Source organism: Scaptodrosophila lebanonensis, unplaced genomic scaffold, assembly GCF_003285725.1.
Source record: "Scaptodrosophila lebanonensis strain 11010-0011.00,11010-0021.00 unplaced genomic scaffold, SlebRS2 tig00000043-arrow-pilon, whole genome shotgun sequence".
NCBI lineage: Eukaryota > Metazoa > Arthropoda > Insecta > Diptera > Drosophilidae > Scaptodrosophila > Scaptodrosophila lebanonensis.
Genome location: NW_022060545.1, coordinates 327,945 through 347,307, shown reverse-complemented (window position 1 = coordinate 347,307; position 19,363 = coordinate 327,945). Strand labels below are relative to the sequence as shown.

The 19,363-nt window shown below is 37.7% G+C and overlaps 1 protein-coding gene across 1 annotated transcript in view; it reads right to left on the bottom strand.

Annotated features, from left to right (window-relative positions):
- Positions 1–12,928, bottom strand: part of LOC115623150 (teneurin-m) — a 222,303-nt gene extending 209,375 nt beyond the window's left edge. Inside the window, exon 1 of the mRNA XM_030517360.1 lies at positions 12,643–12,928. Within this exon, the coding sequence (XP_030373220.1) occupies positions 12,643–12,928 (286 nt within the window). The remainder of the gene's footprint in view (positions 1–12,642) is intronic.
- Between the last annotated feature and the right edge of the window lie 6,435 nt (positions 12,929–19,363).

Genomic DNA, 19,363 nt, shown 5'->3' with positions numbered 1-19,363 from the left:
CAACAACAACAACAGCAACAGCAACTAATAGTACCAGCTCTAACATTTTCTATTTTCCTGCCATCTCTCCTGCATATCTTTCGTTGTTGTTGCTGTGTGGGACTATTTCGTTGCCTATTTGTTTTGGTCTCCAATGTATCTTAAATTTTATTTTATTGTTTTGTTTCGTTTCGTTTCGTTCATTCGGGTTTCTCTCTTATGTATATTTTGCTTTGCCAGCCACTTTTATCTGGCCTCTGCCTTTACATTTTCTATCTACTTTGTATCTTCGTCTTTTTTCCGGTTCCAGAGCAAGAGATGGATGGAGGGAAAGAGAGAGCGAGTGCGAGAGCAGACGCATAAAAATGAAAATGATTTTCAGTGATTTTCTTAGCCAGCCTTCAACGGACTGTTGTCAACGTTGTTGCGTGGTTGCCATTCCTGCTGCTGTTGTTGGGTTTTTCCTTCTATTTTTTTTTTTTTTGTTTTATTTTTTTGATAAGCCAACGCTTTTCCGTTGGCAGAGCGCAGATTTTATTAGTGGCCATCGCGTATATTTCGTTTGTCCTTTTTAGTGGACCGACAGCTGTCGTTTGGACGAGTCCGCGTCCTGCTGCTTATCTCTTGGCTAATTTTTTTCCCTCCTGCTCCTGCTCCTCTAAGCCGCTTTAAGGTGCCAGATTTGAGCGCGCATTAAAAGTGTTTTTTTATTTTTATTATTTGCTCGGTTTATTACAGCGCCGGCTGTTCGTCATACTCATTGCCCATTTGCCACAAGTGTACAAACAGCCATACATACATATGTATATACAGATATATGCTATATATGTATGTACAAGTATGTTTGTATGTCGGTCAAAAGTTTGTGTGTGTGTCGCCATTGAGCGTTTCCGTCTTGTCGCTGATAAATGAAATCTTTCAGTGCGACTTCTCTGTGTGACTTTGTTTTATTATACATTTATACTTATGCATATATATAGATATATATGTATATATGTCTGAGAGGGTGTGTTTGTTGTTGTTGTTGTTGTTGTGAACTACTGCGGTTATGACTTTTGAAATGAATTACATTCGAGTGGCATACATTATTATGGGCAAGCACTTCTATGTAAATATTTATAGCGCCAGCGCTGATATTTTCTAAGCGATAGCGACAACCGCTGCTCAGCAGCCAAGAAATACTATTTACAAGTATAGAATAGACCAAGTGGATGCAAAAGATGCGGATATGAGCTATGACCTAAGCGACCAATTCAATGAATATTAACAACAAATGCATTGAAAGGTTTCCAAATGACTCAAGACTCTTATTTGTAAAGTACCCTCCGCTTCAAAATATATGTGTGTTTCAATTAAGATATTCATTAATTGTTGATACATATAAAGCGTAATTAGAGTAAATATTAATAATGAATAAGTAATATACTCGAAGTTCTTATAGTAGGGCCTTATTAAGCAGATTACTATTAATATAGATTATATATAATTTCTATATTCTAGCAATTTAAAGTCAAACTTTCCAAAGAAAAAACGTATTATATTTCGATTTACTGAAAAAAATTCAAAAATTCAGAGTTGATGAAAAAAACAAACGATTCTTTAAAAAACTGAGATGAATCTAAACTATAAATGTACTTGCCTGATATGCAGACAAATTATTCGAAAATGGAATGATTCGTGTAAATAATCCAAACATATATTTGCATTGTCTCCTCACTTTGTAATAAAATGTATATTACAAAATAATAAGGCAACACAAAATATTTGAGTTTTATGAACAAATGTGATGATATATATGATTAAAATATTTTAAAAACAATGCAAAGTAGTTAGAACGAGCCACAGAGCAAAATTGGTGGCAGTATCTTTAATAATTTTGAAAATATCGGCGTTCAGACGTACAAACAAATGAAACTAATGCAGGTCAAGAATATATACAATTCAACAAACAGAAGCGTGTTCAGAAAGCAACCACAGGCTAGACCCTTAACTAGCAACAGATAAAAATATGATTGCTAGAATTCTCGCAACTGACAGCCACACATGATTTCAACTGACTTTAAAATATCTTAAAAACTAACAAACAAATAAAAATGTATATTTTGTTAAGTGTTATTTAAGAACCTGCAGTATCTCTTACATATTAGTTCCCACAACTGCAACTAACACGTAAGAGACAAAGACAAGGCCAAGTACTCCTCAATCAACGACTTTGTATCACTTGCCCCCCCACAGACAAGCAACAAAACTCTGAAAGATTAAACTTGTCAACACACAGCTTAACCAAGTAGTACCAAGCTGAAGAAGATCAGCTTCCCATGCACCCGGACCCATTGCAGTGCAACCATAAGCCCCGAAATGTGTACTCAGAGGTTTTTACAATCGTTTCCTCTATGGCTGCTGCGTCGCCTCAGCATAAATGCCATAAAAATGCATCTAGTTGCTCATTTGGTAGCGAGAGCGCAGAAATTTGTCATTACGTTTAGTTTTTACAACTTCTGGCAAAGGCTATAATGTTTATGGCTTGGCTAGCCCGACTCAAGACTGCAGCTAACGCTCCTCACCCTCCTCATCCTCCGCACTCTCCCCGCATGTCTTTCCACACCAGTAGACCAAGTAAAAAATAATAAAACTTTGCATACGTCGCTTCAAACAATTAAAAAACAAACAAACACACAAGCCATGTCGAGTACTCGTAAAAGCCAAGACTTCCAGAGACAGCAGAACGTAAGGGATGAGGGATGGGGATGGGGATAGGGATAGGGATGGATGCGTCATGGCGGGGCAGTTACAAATTTGCATTCAGTTGTGAAACATTCTATAAAAAATAATAAATTTAATGTTCGACAATAAAAGAGCGAAACACACAAAGCTGCACAATTCTCGCATATTTTTTTTATGACTTTTGCGTGCGTTTTTCGCTGAGCATTTTTCCCATTTCCCCATTCTTGTACTCGGGAGGTTTCGCTTTGTTTCATTTAATTTTCGGTTTGCAGTGCATATGTGGTGGGAGGGGGGAGAAGTTTCAAAGCAATTGCTGCAATTACTCTGAGCAATCATCAGTCAGTCAGAAGAACGTGCCATATGATGAGCCATGCATGGGAGTTGAGACAATGTTTTATTTTGTTGTTGCTTTTGGTTTTCCCTTCGATAGAGCATAAGTCATAAAAAGTTGAATACTTTGTATGCGATATGTTTGAGTAATGTGGTGGCACAAAACATACGTTTAAGACATTCCGAGTCTCGTATTTACAATGATTGCTTATCACATTTCAGAGTTTTATGGTGCCGCTGCCATCATCAATGGGGAAAATGCTCTGGAGCTGTAGATTGTTTCCCAGCTTGAATGCATTGTCAAAATAGCTATAATTATCTTGTTATTATTCTGTTACTCACTCAGTAGGGACAAAGCACAGCACCCCAACACATGAATAACTTACGTAACTCAGCAACGGAATTGGCTATAAACACAAATTCAGTTTTAAAATATCAAAAACCAACTCGGCATTGATTGAGGAGAATTACAAATAAAAATGGTCATTCCTTTCTTCTGTAATATGACTAAATCAGAACTTCTCTGCCTTCCCATCAAATTCAATGCCAATCGTCTTAGTCAGCACGCCCAATTGAGTTTTCTATGTGAAAAAGCACACTCCAACAAATCAATAACCGAAGTAACTCGGCATCGCGTCAGACTAGGCATACAAATTCAATTTTAAAATATCAAAAACGAACTCAGCATTAATACCAGGCTATGCACACAGACGCACACACACATGCTTAAAAAAAAGAAAAAAAAACCTCAATGAAGCTGACTATTAAAATTACAGATGTATTCTGTTCCCTAAGCGGCTTAGCCCAAGGAAAATCAAATTTGAGTATCCTTTTTTATTTTCGTTAAAGTCCAGCATCTTATGGTTCAGATTTCTATGCATGAATGGGTTGAGCCCAAAAAAAAAAACGACGAGAGGGGAGAGTTTTAAGCCCTGGCGTTCAACAAACACTTGTACATACGTCACAAAAATACTGGAAAAAAAAACGAACATGAAAATGCCAATGAGGCATGGCGCAGAAAACGCACAAGGAAGGTTGAAATGTGTGCGTGTGTGTGTTCAGGTCGAGACCCGACGCTCCTAATCCCAAAATGACAAAAAGACATTAACGAGCCAACACCATGGCAATCGCCATTCCCATCACCTTCACCATCACAATCAGCTGCAACTGCAGGCACGTACAGCAGTCCGAGAAGTGGAAAATGCAGTACACACACACACTCACACCCATGTGTGTATGTGCATATGTATGTTTTATATGTACTTTCCCAGCGACATTTGAAGCAGGTCAGGGGTCCAGGTCAATACACCTAACAAATTTTCGGCGCTAATTTATCTTTTGCAAGGGTTTGCTCATTTGCGGTTTAGACTGGACTGCGGCAACGCGTCCTGCATCATTATGAGGCCTCGACTCACCCTCCTCGTTTGGCGCCGATCCGTGGCAACCGTGTTGAGTGTACGGGCTTAAAGGACTTGGCTCGGACTTGTCGTGCCCTAGTTCGTGCGTCCCTTTGTGTTTTCTGCTGAAAATGTTCAACAAAGAGGAGAAGAGCAGAGAGAAGAAAAGAAAAAAGGTTTGCACTTGGTCTCCTGCTGTTTACATGTAATTTTCCTCAGCATTTTCCCACTCCGCTACTTTGGCATTTTCCTTGTGCGCTTGACATTTTGAATTTCCGTCTATGTGCTGTCATTTTTTTTTTTTTTTTTTACTTCATCTACCGTTTCCTTTACTCCTTCACCTTTTTTTGGGTGCTGAAATCGCAATGATTTACATAATTTTGCGTACATTTCTACGCATATATAGTTTCGCAGGATTGCCGTTGTTGTTCTTGTTGTTGTTGTTGCTGTTGTTGTCAGGGTGTTTGCATATTTTTTGACAGCTGTCAGGAAGTAATAAGTTGGAATTTCGCTACCATAACTCGTCGCCCTGTCGCTGTTATTGACAGTTGCAGCCAACAAGAAGAACGGCTCAAAATTTCCCAATGCAGACATTTTACAAATTTTGTTGCTTTTGATGTCTTGACTGGAATTATGCAGAATAAATGTAAAATATACGAGTAGGTATGAGTAAGTACGGATCTGTCCGTGACTGGGCATTATTTTTTAACAAGTCCTAATATGACAGCATGGCTTTATGGTGTCATTAGAGGGCACAGCGCCAGACGCGACTCAAGTCACGAGATCTTCTGCCAGCAATTTGAAGGCTCAGTTTTCATGAGCAGCTTAGCCTCCTAGTCTGCGGATTAGGTGCCTGAGCATTGAGCTAAGCCGCTTGTAGCTACAGATTTCTCTGGCCCAAATGTTCTATGCTCGTTGCTTGTTTGCCACAAATGTGAATGGGCAGTTTTCCAGAATTTTGGTTAATTTAGTGAAAACGAACAATTGTCTTTTAAACCAAATTTGGCTTGAAATTGAATTTGAATTTGTGACCATGTTTCGATGGTGTTTCGAATAAACAGCAGCTGAGTTAGCAGAGGTGAGTCATGGTATTAGATGTTTTCTCAAATACTAATCGACAAATTTCACGATCAATTGAAGCTCTGACAAGAGTGTGTGAGTTTCCGAATACTGCTCTGACATACTCAAAAGCTGGGTAAGCGGATGTTAGGAGAAATATTTGAAGTATACTTAAACTATTAAATATGAGGTAAAAATTGCAGTTAAGAATTAAAGAATATCGTTTTTAATTAAGTGAGTTTTTGAAGGCTCTAGCATAGTCAGCCATCTAGTTACTAGAGGCTGGTATCAGTATTTAAGGTTGAAAGACTGCCTGTTTAGACGCTCTGATATATGTACGTATGTTTGTAAATGAGAAATAATTTGTAGAATTTTGAATACAAGCACTTTTATTTTATGCGAGTTACTAGAGATTATCTGCGGTATTTAGTGTTGAAAGAATTTCCTCTTGTACAGTTGACTGAACTTACATTTATAAAGAATTATGCAAGCAATTTTGTTATACTATATATTTACAAATATGTTGTTCTCTTTAAAAACAATTACGCGCTACAATGTTATACAAAACACGACTTTGAATTGCTACCAAATATTTTAATTTCTGCATTTTGACTTTCTGGCATTTCAGTCTCATGTGCCTTGGCTTACTAAACCGACCACAAGACCATTGAAGACCAAAAACACAAGCACACACTTACAAACCAGCTTCAATTTTATTATTTCCGACTTCCGTTTTCAGCATTTTCAAACATATTTCCATAACCGAACATAAAGGGAAATTTGCATAACTTTATTTCTGTCTAACATTTGCTGAGGCTCCACCCATCCAGCCATCGAGCCATCTAGACCGACAACCACACCTTCAGCTCCCAGTTGGGGCCACCTCTGGTGGCAATTTCTTTGCGGCCGGGTGTTATAAAAACAATTGCAAGCAATTGAAGCTTGAAATGAAATTAAAAAAAAATAAAAAAACAGAGAAGAGAGATCCTCAAATGACTGGGACGGAGCGGGACTACTGGCTACCTGGGAGACGCATAGCTGCACGAAAAGGGAGAAAAAGCCAAATTGTAAATTTACAACAAAACAAATAAATTTCTTAACTGCAAACAATAAATTACAGCAACAACAACAAGAACAGCATCTGAGACGTGGGCACTTCACTTTTGGCGAGAAATAAAATTCAATAAAGTGGGCGGGGCTGCATTTTCGAGGGTTTGGCTCGTAAATTTTCACATTTTCACACGCACACACACACACACACACACAAAGAGAGGAGCAAAAGGCTGCTCCTTTCTGGCTTTGGCTTCGGCTTTGCTTTGCCTTCAATTTCATTCTTTCTCCTTCAATTCTGTTTCGGGTTTTTCTTATTTTTCTTTCCCGTAATCATAAAAATGTTCGCAGTACGCGTGAAAAATGCCAAAAGCCGACACAGAATTTGGCGCCTCTTCGCTTTGACTTGGCGGCATCAGAATGAAAAATAAAAAAAAAAACACATAAAAAAGCGCAAAATCAGCTTTGAGAAAATATGGAAAATGTTGCCATTTCGTCTGCAGCTGTTGATGTGTGAAAATATTGCATGCACAACAACAACAACAACAACAACAACAATGAGAAGAGCAAGATGTTTCAAAGAAATTTTCGCGTATTTATAGACATCGCTAGGTTGTTGTTCTGCTTGTTGTTTGTTTGTTAGAATCTCCCGAGAAGTGGCCAATTAGCCAAATTAGTGAAGCAATCCTCCTCTTGTTGTTGGCACTTTGCATTATTAAATGTATGGCCAGATGGCCTGCAGTGTCAATCAAGCAGGGAATAAACATGGACAAAAAGTTGCCGCTAATTTAACAAATGAATATGGAATTCCAAATGACAAGGTCGAGCAATGAGGCAAAGAGCAACTTACAGCAACTTCGCACAGTGGTGCGAAATTGATATCAAGTTGAGGCTAATTGCAAGTAATACGAGGTAGTTTCTAGCCTCAATTATCAAGGACCTCTTTATGTTCATTTTTGTTTTCGACAAGACAGAAGGAAGATTATTTATAAAAACAGTACGTATATTAAAGAGCCAAGATGACTAGAAGGTATATAAAAAGTTGCTTGCGCAAGGCTTAACTCATATCCGACCTAAGCCATACTCTCTAAGTATATATAACAAGAGCATGCATTTTTGTTAAGAACGCTTCATTAACCAGAGCTCTTTTATTTATAAATTCGTTTTCAATCCATGCTGGGCAGAGAAGAACAACAGACCTAGAAAGATGATACAGAGTAGATGTAATTATTTTTTGAAAAAACGCATATTTCGGAACAACACTAATTTTGTGGGGAAAGAACTGAGCCTCTTTAGTTATAATATTAACAAGAATTCAGCAGTAAGATGAGAGGATTTAATTTTCAGTATTTTCAATATTTTAGTTATTTAAAAATTAATGTACTTTAAAAACTAAATTTACTTTGAATAGCGCTTATTAATCGGAGAATTGTCAATTAAAAATCCACCGCACCCTTTTTCCCAATAAAGCCCTTATTATATTGCTTTTCGAAACTAAAAGACTTGGCAATAATGAAGAAATGGAATTATTGTATAAAGAAGTAATCGAAGGTATAGAAAATCCCTGAGAGTGGTGTATTAAGCTAAAAGAGAATATGCAGAGAAATACATTTTTCCAAACCTCTGGTACTTCTCGAGATAAAATCTGTAGAGGCAATGGAATACCATTTATCAATCATATTTCAAAATATGTTATTCATTTACATTTTACAATTATACGCTTATTTTCTTTAGCGGCCACTAAATAGCGCCAAAAGCAAATTCCATTTTGTTAAACAGATTTTGCAAAATTATGACCATTCAGGACTTAAAGGAACACTTTTAGAGCCTAACAACAATTAAATAGCTAAACAAAAGAGCAGAAAAATATGTAGGAACATATTAAAAGTACGACTAATTGCGCTGAATGAGTTGTTTAAAAAGCATAATTGCTAAAAAATGTGAATATAAGTCCGTTCAATAGCTTTACAACAAGTTTAATAATATACAGATGTATGAATGCTATTTATTAATTTAAAACCAATTGGAAAACCTTCAAATCATAGCCCTATTTTTTCAGTTTGTTTGCAACTTGGGGGCACTGTGATTCGTTTTGATTTTTCAATCGCAGCGCGAATAAATTTATTTGTTTATGCCGCACCCGATTTCTGATTAGTTTATAGCGCCTTTTGTGGGCCTCAGCTCACTCACACTCACCCACACACACACACACACACACACACACCACGCCTGCAGCGTCTGCGTCAGCAGCTTTGGACAGCTAATGAGGCAACAGCAGGTTGCCTTCGTCAACACCCACGCGCCCTCCTGCCCCTGCTCAAGCCCCCAGCACTGTTTATTTTTATTCTCTGAATTATTTGCAAAAAAAATGTGTGTCGGTTGCTGTTCGATTTTCGTGTCGAACAATATTTTTTTGTTTTTTTGTTTTTTGTATAAACAAATGCGAGTTTTTTTTTTGTGTGGCTTTCATTTGTTTAGAATTAGTTTTGTAATTATTGCGGTGGTCCACACTTTGGCTCCTGAGTGTTTTGGTTTTCCAAATTTGTTTACAGTTGCGTGTGAATGTATCGATATTCGGTTCGGATTTTTCCTCCACTTATGGGATGTGTGGATGTTTCGTTTATGGGGGCTGAGGGAAATATTAAATATGTTTCCTGTGAATCATACGGTTTTGTTGAAAAGCGAGAAAACTTGAGAAAACTGAATCATTTGGAGCTGAAAAATTCGCTGAAAAATTCGCAATCTAAACTATCTGTTTATTCTTCCACATAAGTGCTATATATTTTCAAGTAAATATTTAACTTATATTTAAAATCTTCAGTACATTCCCATAAAAATCGAGTTTTCTTCTCTTAAAGAATTCATTTCATTTGATTGCAGCATAAGGATTTCAAAGCAGTGCAGTCAATAAATGACAGAAAGAAAAGTCCTCAAAGAAAAATTCAATTGCTTTCGACTCAGCTGGAAAACAGGGTAACAATACACATGACAATGAAAATGCGATTTGTCAAGGATTTCGCAACAAAACTAAGCCCTTGCAAAGAAACGTCTGAGAGAGAGGGAGAGAGAGAGAGAGGGATAGACATGGAAATAGAGTGAGGGAGCGGCGCTGAAAATCATTTGACAAACAGCGGCTTAAATTTAATTTGGAAAAGCACCGCCAACCAAGGGAAAACCCTTGAAAAATAGGGAAAAACCAAGTGAGGCGGCAAGATAATCAGACAAACAGGCAGTCAGTCAACTACTTTAAAATGCAGGCCAGGCCAACAAAGACAGGCAGCGCAAATATCCAGACAGTGCCTGCCTCGGAACTGTAACCGAACGCCACTCCAAGTCGAGAAACTCAAGAGTTCCTCTCTAAGGCGCCCTTTTGCCGCAGCCGCAGGCATCAGATTCGGATTCGTATCCTTAATTTGTGACAAAGCGCACACAATACAGTGGCAATTTTTTAATTATTTTGCAAGAAAAAGGTAGCTTTTCAAAAATGAAAAGTATTTGAACAAATGCTTGAAGCAACACAAATACCACAATAGCAGTGTTTTTCTAACTATTTGTATTTTAATAATACTTTATATTTAATTTATTTAACTAATTTTGGTTTTATTTAGTTATATATCTTAGCTTGAGGCCAATCTGCCATATCTTTTTTCCACTGCTAGCATAGGAATTCTTTTTTGAATAAATAAATACAATTTTTCTAACAAACTTATTAAATTTATTAATCTTCTTAAAGATTAATATTAACATAATTTACTGTAGTAGAAAACTTTTTCAATTTTATAATGTTTTTTAATTGAAGTATTGGAACGCATCTGCAATTTATTTCCTTATCTGAGCGTAGCTTTGATTTCAACTTCCAACATCATTTTTTTCTAAACAAGGGGAATATATTTATTCATAGCCATTTATTCTCTAGTCGAGTTTTGTCAACATTTTAATCCTATCACTTTTTCAAATTCCGTATCCTCTAACTATAACTCTATCCTTTTTAATCCACTCAGCCATCAACATTTTGTTTGTCAAAACTCTTTTCGGCCACTGTGCCGCTGTCGGGAGCTGTTGGAAAATATTAAAAAATAGAAAATAAAGAAACTGAATAGAATGAAAACCCCGAGGCGTACATTTTACAAAGCAACTTCTAGCTTGACTGTTATTGTTGAAGTTTTTGTTGTTGTTGTTGTTGTTTCTATTACTGCTGCCGCTGCTGCTTTATCCCGAGTTTCATTTTCACAGACGCTTCTGTTATTAATAAGACAAATAATAATGCAAACAGTTTGACTTGGCAGGCGCTGTGAAAAGCGCTCAGCCGGAAAAATCATGAGTAAGTGGGAAAACAGAAAGTATGAAATACAGGAATTAACGCATCGCAGACAATTCTTTTCAATGCCAACTGACTGGCTCTCTACCCCGATCAACCTTAACTTTGACAGTTACCCCCTGTTATACTATATATAGAAGTATATTCTGTTTTATATTTTCCTGCTTTTTCCCCCTCCCTGCCTTGCTGCTGACATTGACTTAATTTGTTTAATTTATGCAAAATGTTTGCAGCGCGATAAGGGCCGCTAATTTGTTCCCAAAGCTGTTGCAAGTTTTTCCAAAACACAAGTATGTTCGCTGAGCTTTTGAATTTTCATTTATCGGCTCAGTGGGTTTTAAAGTTTTTCGACCCGAAGGGTCGGCATATGACGAAGGACCATGGGGTAACTGGCTTCGCACTTTCCTGTAGACACATTAATTGTTTATTAATACTCGATTAAGTGCTGAGCCTCGAATTTTATTAGAAATTTGTTTTCAAGCTCATTCTCAAATGCGAATCAGAATTAACATTTTTCATTTAACGACTGCAGTAAATAATTTCATTTCATTTGATAATTATGTGAAAATTTGCACTTTGTGGAGATAGTCTCTCTCCCTTTGAATGCTTGATTGCTTTTAATTTAAATTTGTAGGCTTTTGATTAAAGAAAGAAACTACAACTATTTGTTGAATAATTGATTAAAGGTAACATTTTATTAATCTGTTGAAACAAGTGTCGAAACATAAAAGATGTATCAATTATTCATTTGGGAAGAGAGAGAGCACTTTATTGGATGAATTCGTACATTTTTACTGAAATTAATGGAATTCTTAAACACACTTGGATTTTGCAATTGACTTGCAACCAAAACACATTTCTACCCACAAATTTCTTGCATATGAGTTACTTTTGGTCAAGAATAAGCCAATTGCAACACCTTATCACAAAATCTGAGCTCAATATAATTCTTTAGCTTTTGAAAATTTAACATATTCTGCCCTTAATCCGTTTTAATTAATTTAAGCTGTTCATTTATTTTGCAAAAGTTTAGTTACGTTCCAAATGACATTTATTATGCAACAAAGCTTGGAGAATGATACAAAAAAATATACCAGTATATGTTGGTTCAATTAACACTGATAATAAGCATTTTATAATCACCTATAATTTTCTACTACAATTTACTTTCCAATTATTACTTGGCAATTATTTGAATAGCATTTTTGTTTTTTAACTTTGAATTCAAGAAACACAAGTACTTCCAGTTTTTATTTTTGATTACAAAAAATCATAAATTTACTACCGATATTAAGTTTTTATTTATTTGCATTTCGTTTATCCAAAAATAAAAACTGTTTCTGTGGGCAGTTGGTTTCTTTAAGATGTTTCGAATTGTTATTTAATCGCAGCTTTGTTTGCCTTCAATATCTTTAGCTAAGCAGTTTCAGTTTTAATTCACAAAACATTCAATTTAAGAAAGCAAACACTTGGTACGAATCTGCCACAAGCGCGCACAAAGGGTTAAACTGAACAGTAAACACAAAAATACGTCTCCTCTGCCCAATTAGCTCTCTCGAACGGTAAACAAATTCCCATTTCGTCAATTTGCATCACTTATTAATCGCTGAAGCAACAACAAAAGCAAACGAGAATGTTACACTGGACATTGAAATACCCTTTACAACAAGAGGAAGGAGAACACAGCGCTACCAGAAAAATTTGTTTTCCTAAAAAACTTCTCTACGGATTACAGAGCATGGAAAATGCAATATTTTTGCACTGCTTATTGGCTGTGTCGCTCACCTTGTCTGCCGTGTGTGCGCGCCGTTGTGTTTCCTGTTGTTGTATCCGGTGGACGATGGGTCAAATGTTGATATTCGTAATCGTAATGTGACTGCGCTGCCGCGGCCGCGGCCGCTGCTGCAGCAGCAGCGGATTGCATATTCTGTTGATTCTGCTGGTGTTGCAGGGTTTGGCTGTCGTGGACGGCCGTCGACTTGTGGCGTCCGGTCATGGGTAGGGTCCCGGGACCAGGTCCGCCGCCCGCGTCGCGGCAATCCAGTGTGGACTCATATTCGTAGGGATTCATAGTGGTGGACTCCAAAGGACATTCGTCGTCGTCGGTGTCGGTGCCACCGTCGTAGATGTTGTCCGTGTGGCGGTATGCGTGATGCGGATTTTGCTTTGAGAACTTAATTTTGAAGGCTTTTGTGGGCGCAAGCCGTTGGTCGCGAGGAAAGCAGAAAGGCGGACAGAGTAGTAGAGTAGCGGGGAAAAAGAGTAGAAGAGAGCTCTGGGACGCTGCTCACACAATTTTTGCTTTACTTTTCTTCTGCGTTGCAATTTCTTGCGCAACAACAATAACAATGCACGCGCACACACACACACTCACACACAATCACTTGAACACTTTTTTTGGGCAATTTCTGACAACATTTTCAAGATTCTGCTATTAGCTGTTGTTGTTGTTGTTGTTGTTGGTATTGGTTTCAATTTCTCTCCTTAATTTATTTTCGGCACATTTCGCTGGCCGCCTCTTTCTCTGCCTACTTCTCGGCCGCTGCCTAGGGCCTTTTACGACTTTGGCGCAATCTTGACTTGTAAATTTTTATGTCTTCTTTTCACTGCGACGCGACTGCGACGCTTCGGACAGAACGCAGGACAACACACTGGACTAGCCTGCAGCAGGCAATAAAATATTTTGGCCTGAGGGCAGGCGGGCAGGCTGGCAGGCCGCAACAACAACGCGCGCAGTTAGTTACAAATTTCCAAAAAACCGTTTACAAATATTTTGCGAGCGTTTGAATATTTGCACATTTATTTTTATTTAATCACACAGCGAAGAAAAAACACGCGACTTGTTGGGACGAAGACTAAAACGGGACATGAACACCGAATTTCTTCTTTGCTACCTTTTTCTTCTTCTAGGTGTTATTTTGCTCGTTTGTTGTGCTTCAGAATTTGTACGCGTTGCGCGCGGCGTTGCGAGCGTGCGTGCAATCGCATCTAACGAAGTTTAAACAGCGAGCGACGTTTTCAGACTGAAAAGCAAAACAACGAAGCGCTTGCTGCCAACAGCGTTCAATTTTTGTGTATTGCGAGGATGCGAGAGAGCGGGAGAGCGAGCGCGAGCGCGAGAGTGCAAACGTGTTTCGTTAAGTTGACGCGCGCAAGTGTCGTGGGAGGGCAGAGCTAAAACCAAAAACAATAGCAGCAGCAGCGGATGAAAACGAAACAGCTGCTCGGTGAGTGAACACCGGAGAGCGTGCACTGAGCATTCCATATTGATGCTGTGCGTGAGTGTGTGAGTGTTCTGCCTCAACTCTAGTTGTTGTTGGTTCACTCGTTTGGCCGCCTGCCGTCGTCGTATTTTGGGTTTCGTTGGGGCTCTGGCTCTGCCAGAAGACTGCGCATGTCGACGCTGCCGCTGCTTGTGCTGCTGTGCACGACGCCAGCATAGACTGCGCTGCTGCCGTCGTTCACAGCGCCTTTGCAGCGACACTGAGTAAAATTGAACGAAGCTGCTGAGAGCGCCAACCACATACAGATTTTGAAGGTTAAAAAGTGCGTTCCTCACATTTTGGCAAGTTGCCGCCAATGTAGGGGAAATGGGGGTGGGTGGGTTGCTATTGCCGGCTGCTGCCGTGTTACGCACTGCACGAAGTTGAAGTTTCGTTCAAATTTATCTAGTGTTAACAGACAACAGATATTGGCATGTGAAACTAACAGCGTCCGCTGTAATAACAGTGGCCGCGGGGTGAGCTCTTCTGGGTCTGTTGACTTAGCAGAAATGTTGTCAGGCAAGCATTCAAATGTTGTCGCAACATTTCATAAACGATGCTTAACAGAGACGATGGCTGTTAGCGCCTTTTAACATTGTCGTAACAGCATTTAAGCAAAGCATAAAACTAAAAATTAAATTTTAGTTTTCATTAAAATATTGGCTTCAAAAACTTGAAGACACAGTTCAAAGGGAAAGTCATAAATAAAATTACCCAGCACTAATGCCTCCGCTTTTCATCTAATTTTACGAACATAAAAAGCCAGAACAAAGCTGTTTATTTTTGAATTTGGTTAAATTAACTTAGACAATTGAATACATTGTGTAGGTGGTAGCAAAATCTAATAGCTTATCCCTTCCCTGTTTAAGTAACTCTCATTTAATGCAAACAACACAAACTTTTAAAAAAATCTTTTGTAGTTTTAAGTTCTGATTTGATGTGTCGAAAGAGTTCTGAATCGAAATGTATTGACTGGAAAGCAACGAAGAGGGAATATTTTGGTGTAAGCAGCTCATATTTTATAATTGTGGAAAGAAACAAACTCGCAATAATCCACAAGCTTAAAATTTTTATTAATTTCTCCTTAAACTGGTTGATCGGGGAACTGGATGTCTAGCATGAGTATTTGTTAATCATAAATGAAAGAAAAATATGGAAATTTCGTACTGAAAAAAAAGAGCTTGTGTTCAAGTTAATATAATGTTCCTTAACTTCCTTAATTTTATTATTGATATGAATCCTTAAATCCAACTTTATGCCAAAGAACCAAGTTTGTAAAATTTGCTAATTCTTAAAGTCTGATTTAAGCTGCCAAGTATTGTAATTACAAAAAAGACTACTTGAAAGTTTAGTAAAAGTATATGAAGACGTTTTATGTTGATTTTTTGTATAATTTTAAAGTTCTAAGAATTGAATTTAATTTAATTGAATTTAAAAACTGAGACACAATTGCAAAAAGGCCGTAGTCGTTTCGACGAAAACAACATTAGTGTACGTAAAATAAAAATAACCATTTTGGGTTATAGCCATTCCAGAAAATGTATTTTCTTAAAATAAACAAAACTTCATCGAGTCCTTAAAGATTTCCCATTTGCATAAAAGAGAGTTACGAGATTTCTATATATTGTGTCAACACTTTCTACTTACTAAAGAATTTCAAGAACTTTTCGGAAATATTAGAGCACATACCTGAAAAGAATCCAATATAAGGAAATAGTTAGAAATTATTTGCCTTTGTTATATATATAAAAGGTAATAACTTATAGATAGTTGATGAATTGCTTCGTAAAAGAATTGTTTAATAATTTGGATATTGAAGGCATTTCTTTATGGCATTCCCGAAATGTGTGATGATGCGGCGACTATTTGAACAAAGGAGAATAAAAATCCCATAAGCTGTCACCCTAAAACGAATTAAAACAAAAATTTCTTCAACTTCATTAACGTTGCAAGGAAAGTTTTCGCCAAAACACAATGCAGCGCGAACAGAACAACCGAAAAACTTTGCTTAGCGCCCCGAAAAATGGCAACAAAAAAATAAATGGTGGAGGCCAGCAACATGAAATGGAAAAGGATCAGATGCGAGTGAGCGACCAAAAGAGAACGCGCGTGCGAGAGGGAGAGGGGGATGGAGGGGGAGGGAGAGTGGGACGAAAAGTTTAAAATGCTGACAGTGAAGTTGTCATTTAGCGCCAAGGCAGCGGCTAACGAAGCAACAGACAATGGACAGCACGAGCAGAAAAAGAGAACAACAGCGCTTAGTGAGGCACAGACAAAGAGAGTGGGAAAGAGAGAGTGGGAAAGAGAGAGTGAGAGAGAGAGGGAGAGAGTGCGATGCGAGCTAGCAACGGTAACAGAAAATTGCGTTATAAGCAAAGTAAAGGACATTTCGCTAATGGCTTAACTTTTGAGCAATGTGATGAGCGGACGCATAGTTCGGGGTCGCGGGCCAATTCCACTGCTGCCTTGTAACGGAAGTTGTTGTTAATAATGCTGTTGCTATTGTTGTTGTTGTTGCTGTTGTTGTTGTTGCTGCTGTTGAAGCTTTTTTGACAGCCACCAAAAGAGACTTAGCCGAAGAATAAGAAGTAGCAGCAACAACAGCAACAGCAGCGGCAGCGGCAGCCGCGGAGGCAGACAAGCATTCCAGCATTTATAACGCAGGACAAGTATTTGCATATACTTGGAGTTATGTCATTTCTTCGCCATCTTCTTCTTGCTCCTCCTCTTCTTCCTCTTCTTCTTGAGCGCCGTCTCCAGACTTGCGCTGTCGATGAAAAGTCAATTTCCTGTTGTGCGAAAATGTTTGAACGTTTAGACCGACGCGCCGTTACTTGCAACTGACATGTCGCAAATTGTGCGCATAAAAGGCATAGAAAAAAGGGGACCCCCAGCACGCCTTCTTCTTCTTCTTCTTCTTATTTTCGACCTGGCACTAGAGAGTAACTTTAATTTCAGGACAATAGCCAAACAAGTGCGTAGGTCAGGGGCTAAGCTCTCGTTAATTAATTTGATGATTTTCATTTAATGCTTATGCTTAAGCTGCAACCGAAGGATCGAAGGGTCTACTAGATGACAGGAAGGCGTCCTAGACCTGCATGACTAGACGAATCCATGAGGATTTGGCTCTATGTCCGTCCGTATGAACGCTTTGATCTTTTGAACCATTATTGCTAGACACGTCAAAGTTCGTTTCTAGACTTGACTTATCCATGCGTAGATCGAGTTTATTACAGACCACATATAGCCCCATTATTTTATATAGCTGCCATAGGAACGATCAGCATAAAAATAACTCTTAGTTGGATAACTTTTCTTTGTTTGGATATATATTAAGAAAATTCAGCATTAATGAGATTTTTAGAGTGCCGCACTATGTTCGGAATTTTCATCAAAATCTGTGAACTATATCATTTAGCTTCCATAGGAACGATCACCATATAAATAACTATTAGTTGAATAACTTTTCTGCTTTTGGAGATATCTTAAGAAAATTCAGCGTTAATGAGATTTTTAAGGTGCCTGACTATGATCTGAATTTTTATCAAAATTTTTAAGCTATATCATATATCTGTCATAGGAACAATCGGTGCAGAAATCAATCTAAGTGACATTACAAATTTTTTTGTTTATTTCGACATTTTATTTAGGAGTTACTTATACAAGTATTGCTGTTTTATAAGCAGAAGCTTCTTCAAAATCGGTGCTCTATAATAAATAAATTAGGCTTAAAGTATGGGCACATTTGTAATTCATTTCCTTACAAAGTTAAATAATGTTATTAGTTAGTTATTTTATTTAAATCCAACTCAGTTTCGTGCTGAATTGTGTGTAGTTTTCAATTAAAATTTACGTATGTACTATATTGAATTTATTTTTTTTATGAAAAATTGAAAAGTATGACAACATGAAAATATGACATTGTTTCATTCAAAATGGTAAATAGTAAAAAAAGTAAATGCCAAAATTAAACGTTTTCTTCTGGAGTCTATTTTGTTGCATTTGGGAAGGTCTTTTAAATTTCAGGTAGAAAACTTTGCGATGTTAAAAAACGATGTACAATCGTAGAATGAAAAGGATTTCCGCTCATTTTTATTTTAAATGTATCGATGCTCTATCGATTTCGGACAACCATTTCATTCACAATAGAGACTCTGTAATGCGGGCATTTTGTTTAATTACTTTTTTTTCGATATAAATAGTAAGTGTTTAAATCATTCAAGCTCTAAATAGAACTTCGACAACTGAAGATGATGGAATTCTATTATAACCATTTACCTTTTCGTTCCTAAAAGAACAAATTTTCTTTAATTTTTTCAATATCTCGACAATGCGAATTTTTTAAAATTTAGCACAGTGGCTAAGCACGAATGCTATACTTAATTGCTACTTTAGTAATCAATCCGATTTCGATCATACAATACAATAATTTGGGAATTCATCTGTGTTTCATTTATTTTCATGTGGCATTGCACACTTCAGCATTTACATTTAATTAGAGGACCACTGTTCGATTCACTCAGTAGCGAGTATTACGTTAATACTTTCACAACATTAACTTAAAGCCCGAATAAGCCACATTGGGATTTATATGTACGAAAGCTTTAACCATTGGGCCATAATTAGACTAAATATTCCGATTGCCTTTGTTCGCGAACAAAAAGTTTTCATTGCGATGTCCTTTTTGCTGTTCGGTTCAGCACCCCGCTGAGCTCAGATCCAGTTACAGTTGCAGTTTTCCAGCTGCAACGATGGGCACAAAACCAGAAGGACAGAGAAGGACAGAGAAAAGGACAGGGGAGGAGGAGAGGGAGAGAGAGAACTAAGAGCAACTGCGTCACAAACGCAATCCCCTTTAATTAGTGCGCCTCTCGTTTAATGCAATCGCAAAAATATTTTTAATTTAAAACGCGTAATTCAATATCTCGCGTAATTTTATTTCTCTTACATCGGCCACGGCACAAAGTGCTGCCCAGTTGTTGACGAGGAAGCTCTGTTGTCGTCATCCTTGCTGCTCTTGTCCTGCATTCGCCTCCTGTCCCCTTCAATTTTTATGCAACGGATGGCGAATAAAAAAAGGACAAAAAGGAGTAGAAACATACGTTCTGTATGCGAACAATTGTACACTCTTATCTGATTGTTTGTGGATTATGTATTAATCGGCATTCCTATATATATAAAACTTTTTTTTTAATATTTACCGAGAACAGCTCTTAAGGAGAAGAAACTGACGGTGTTTAGCC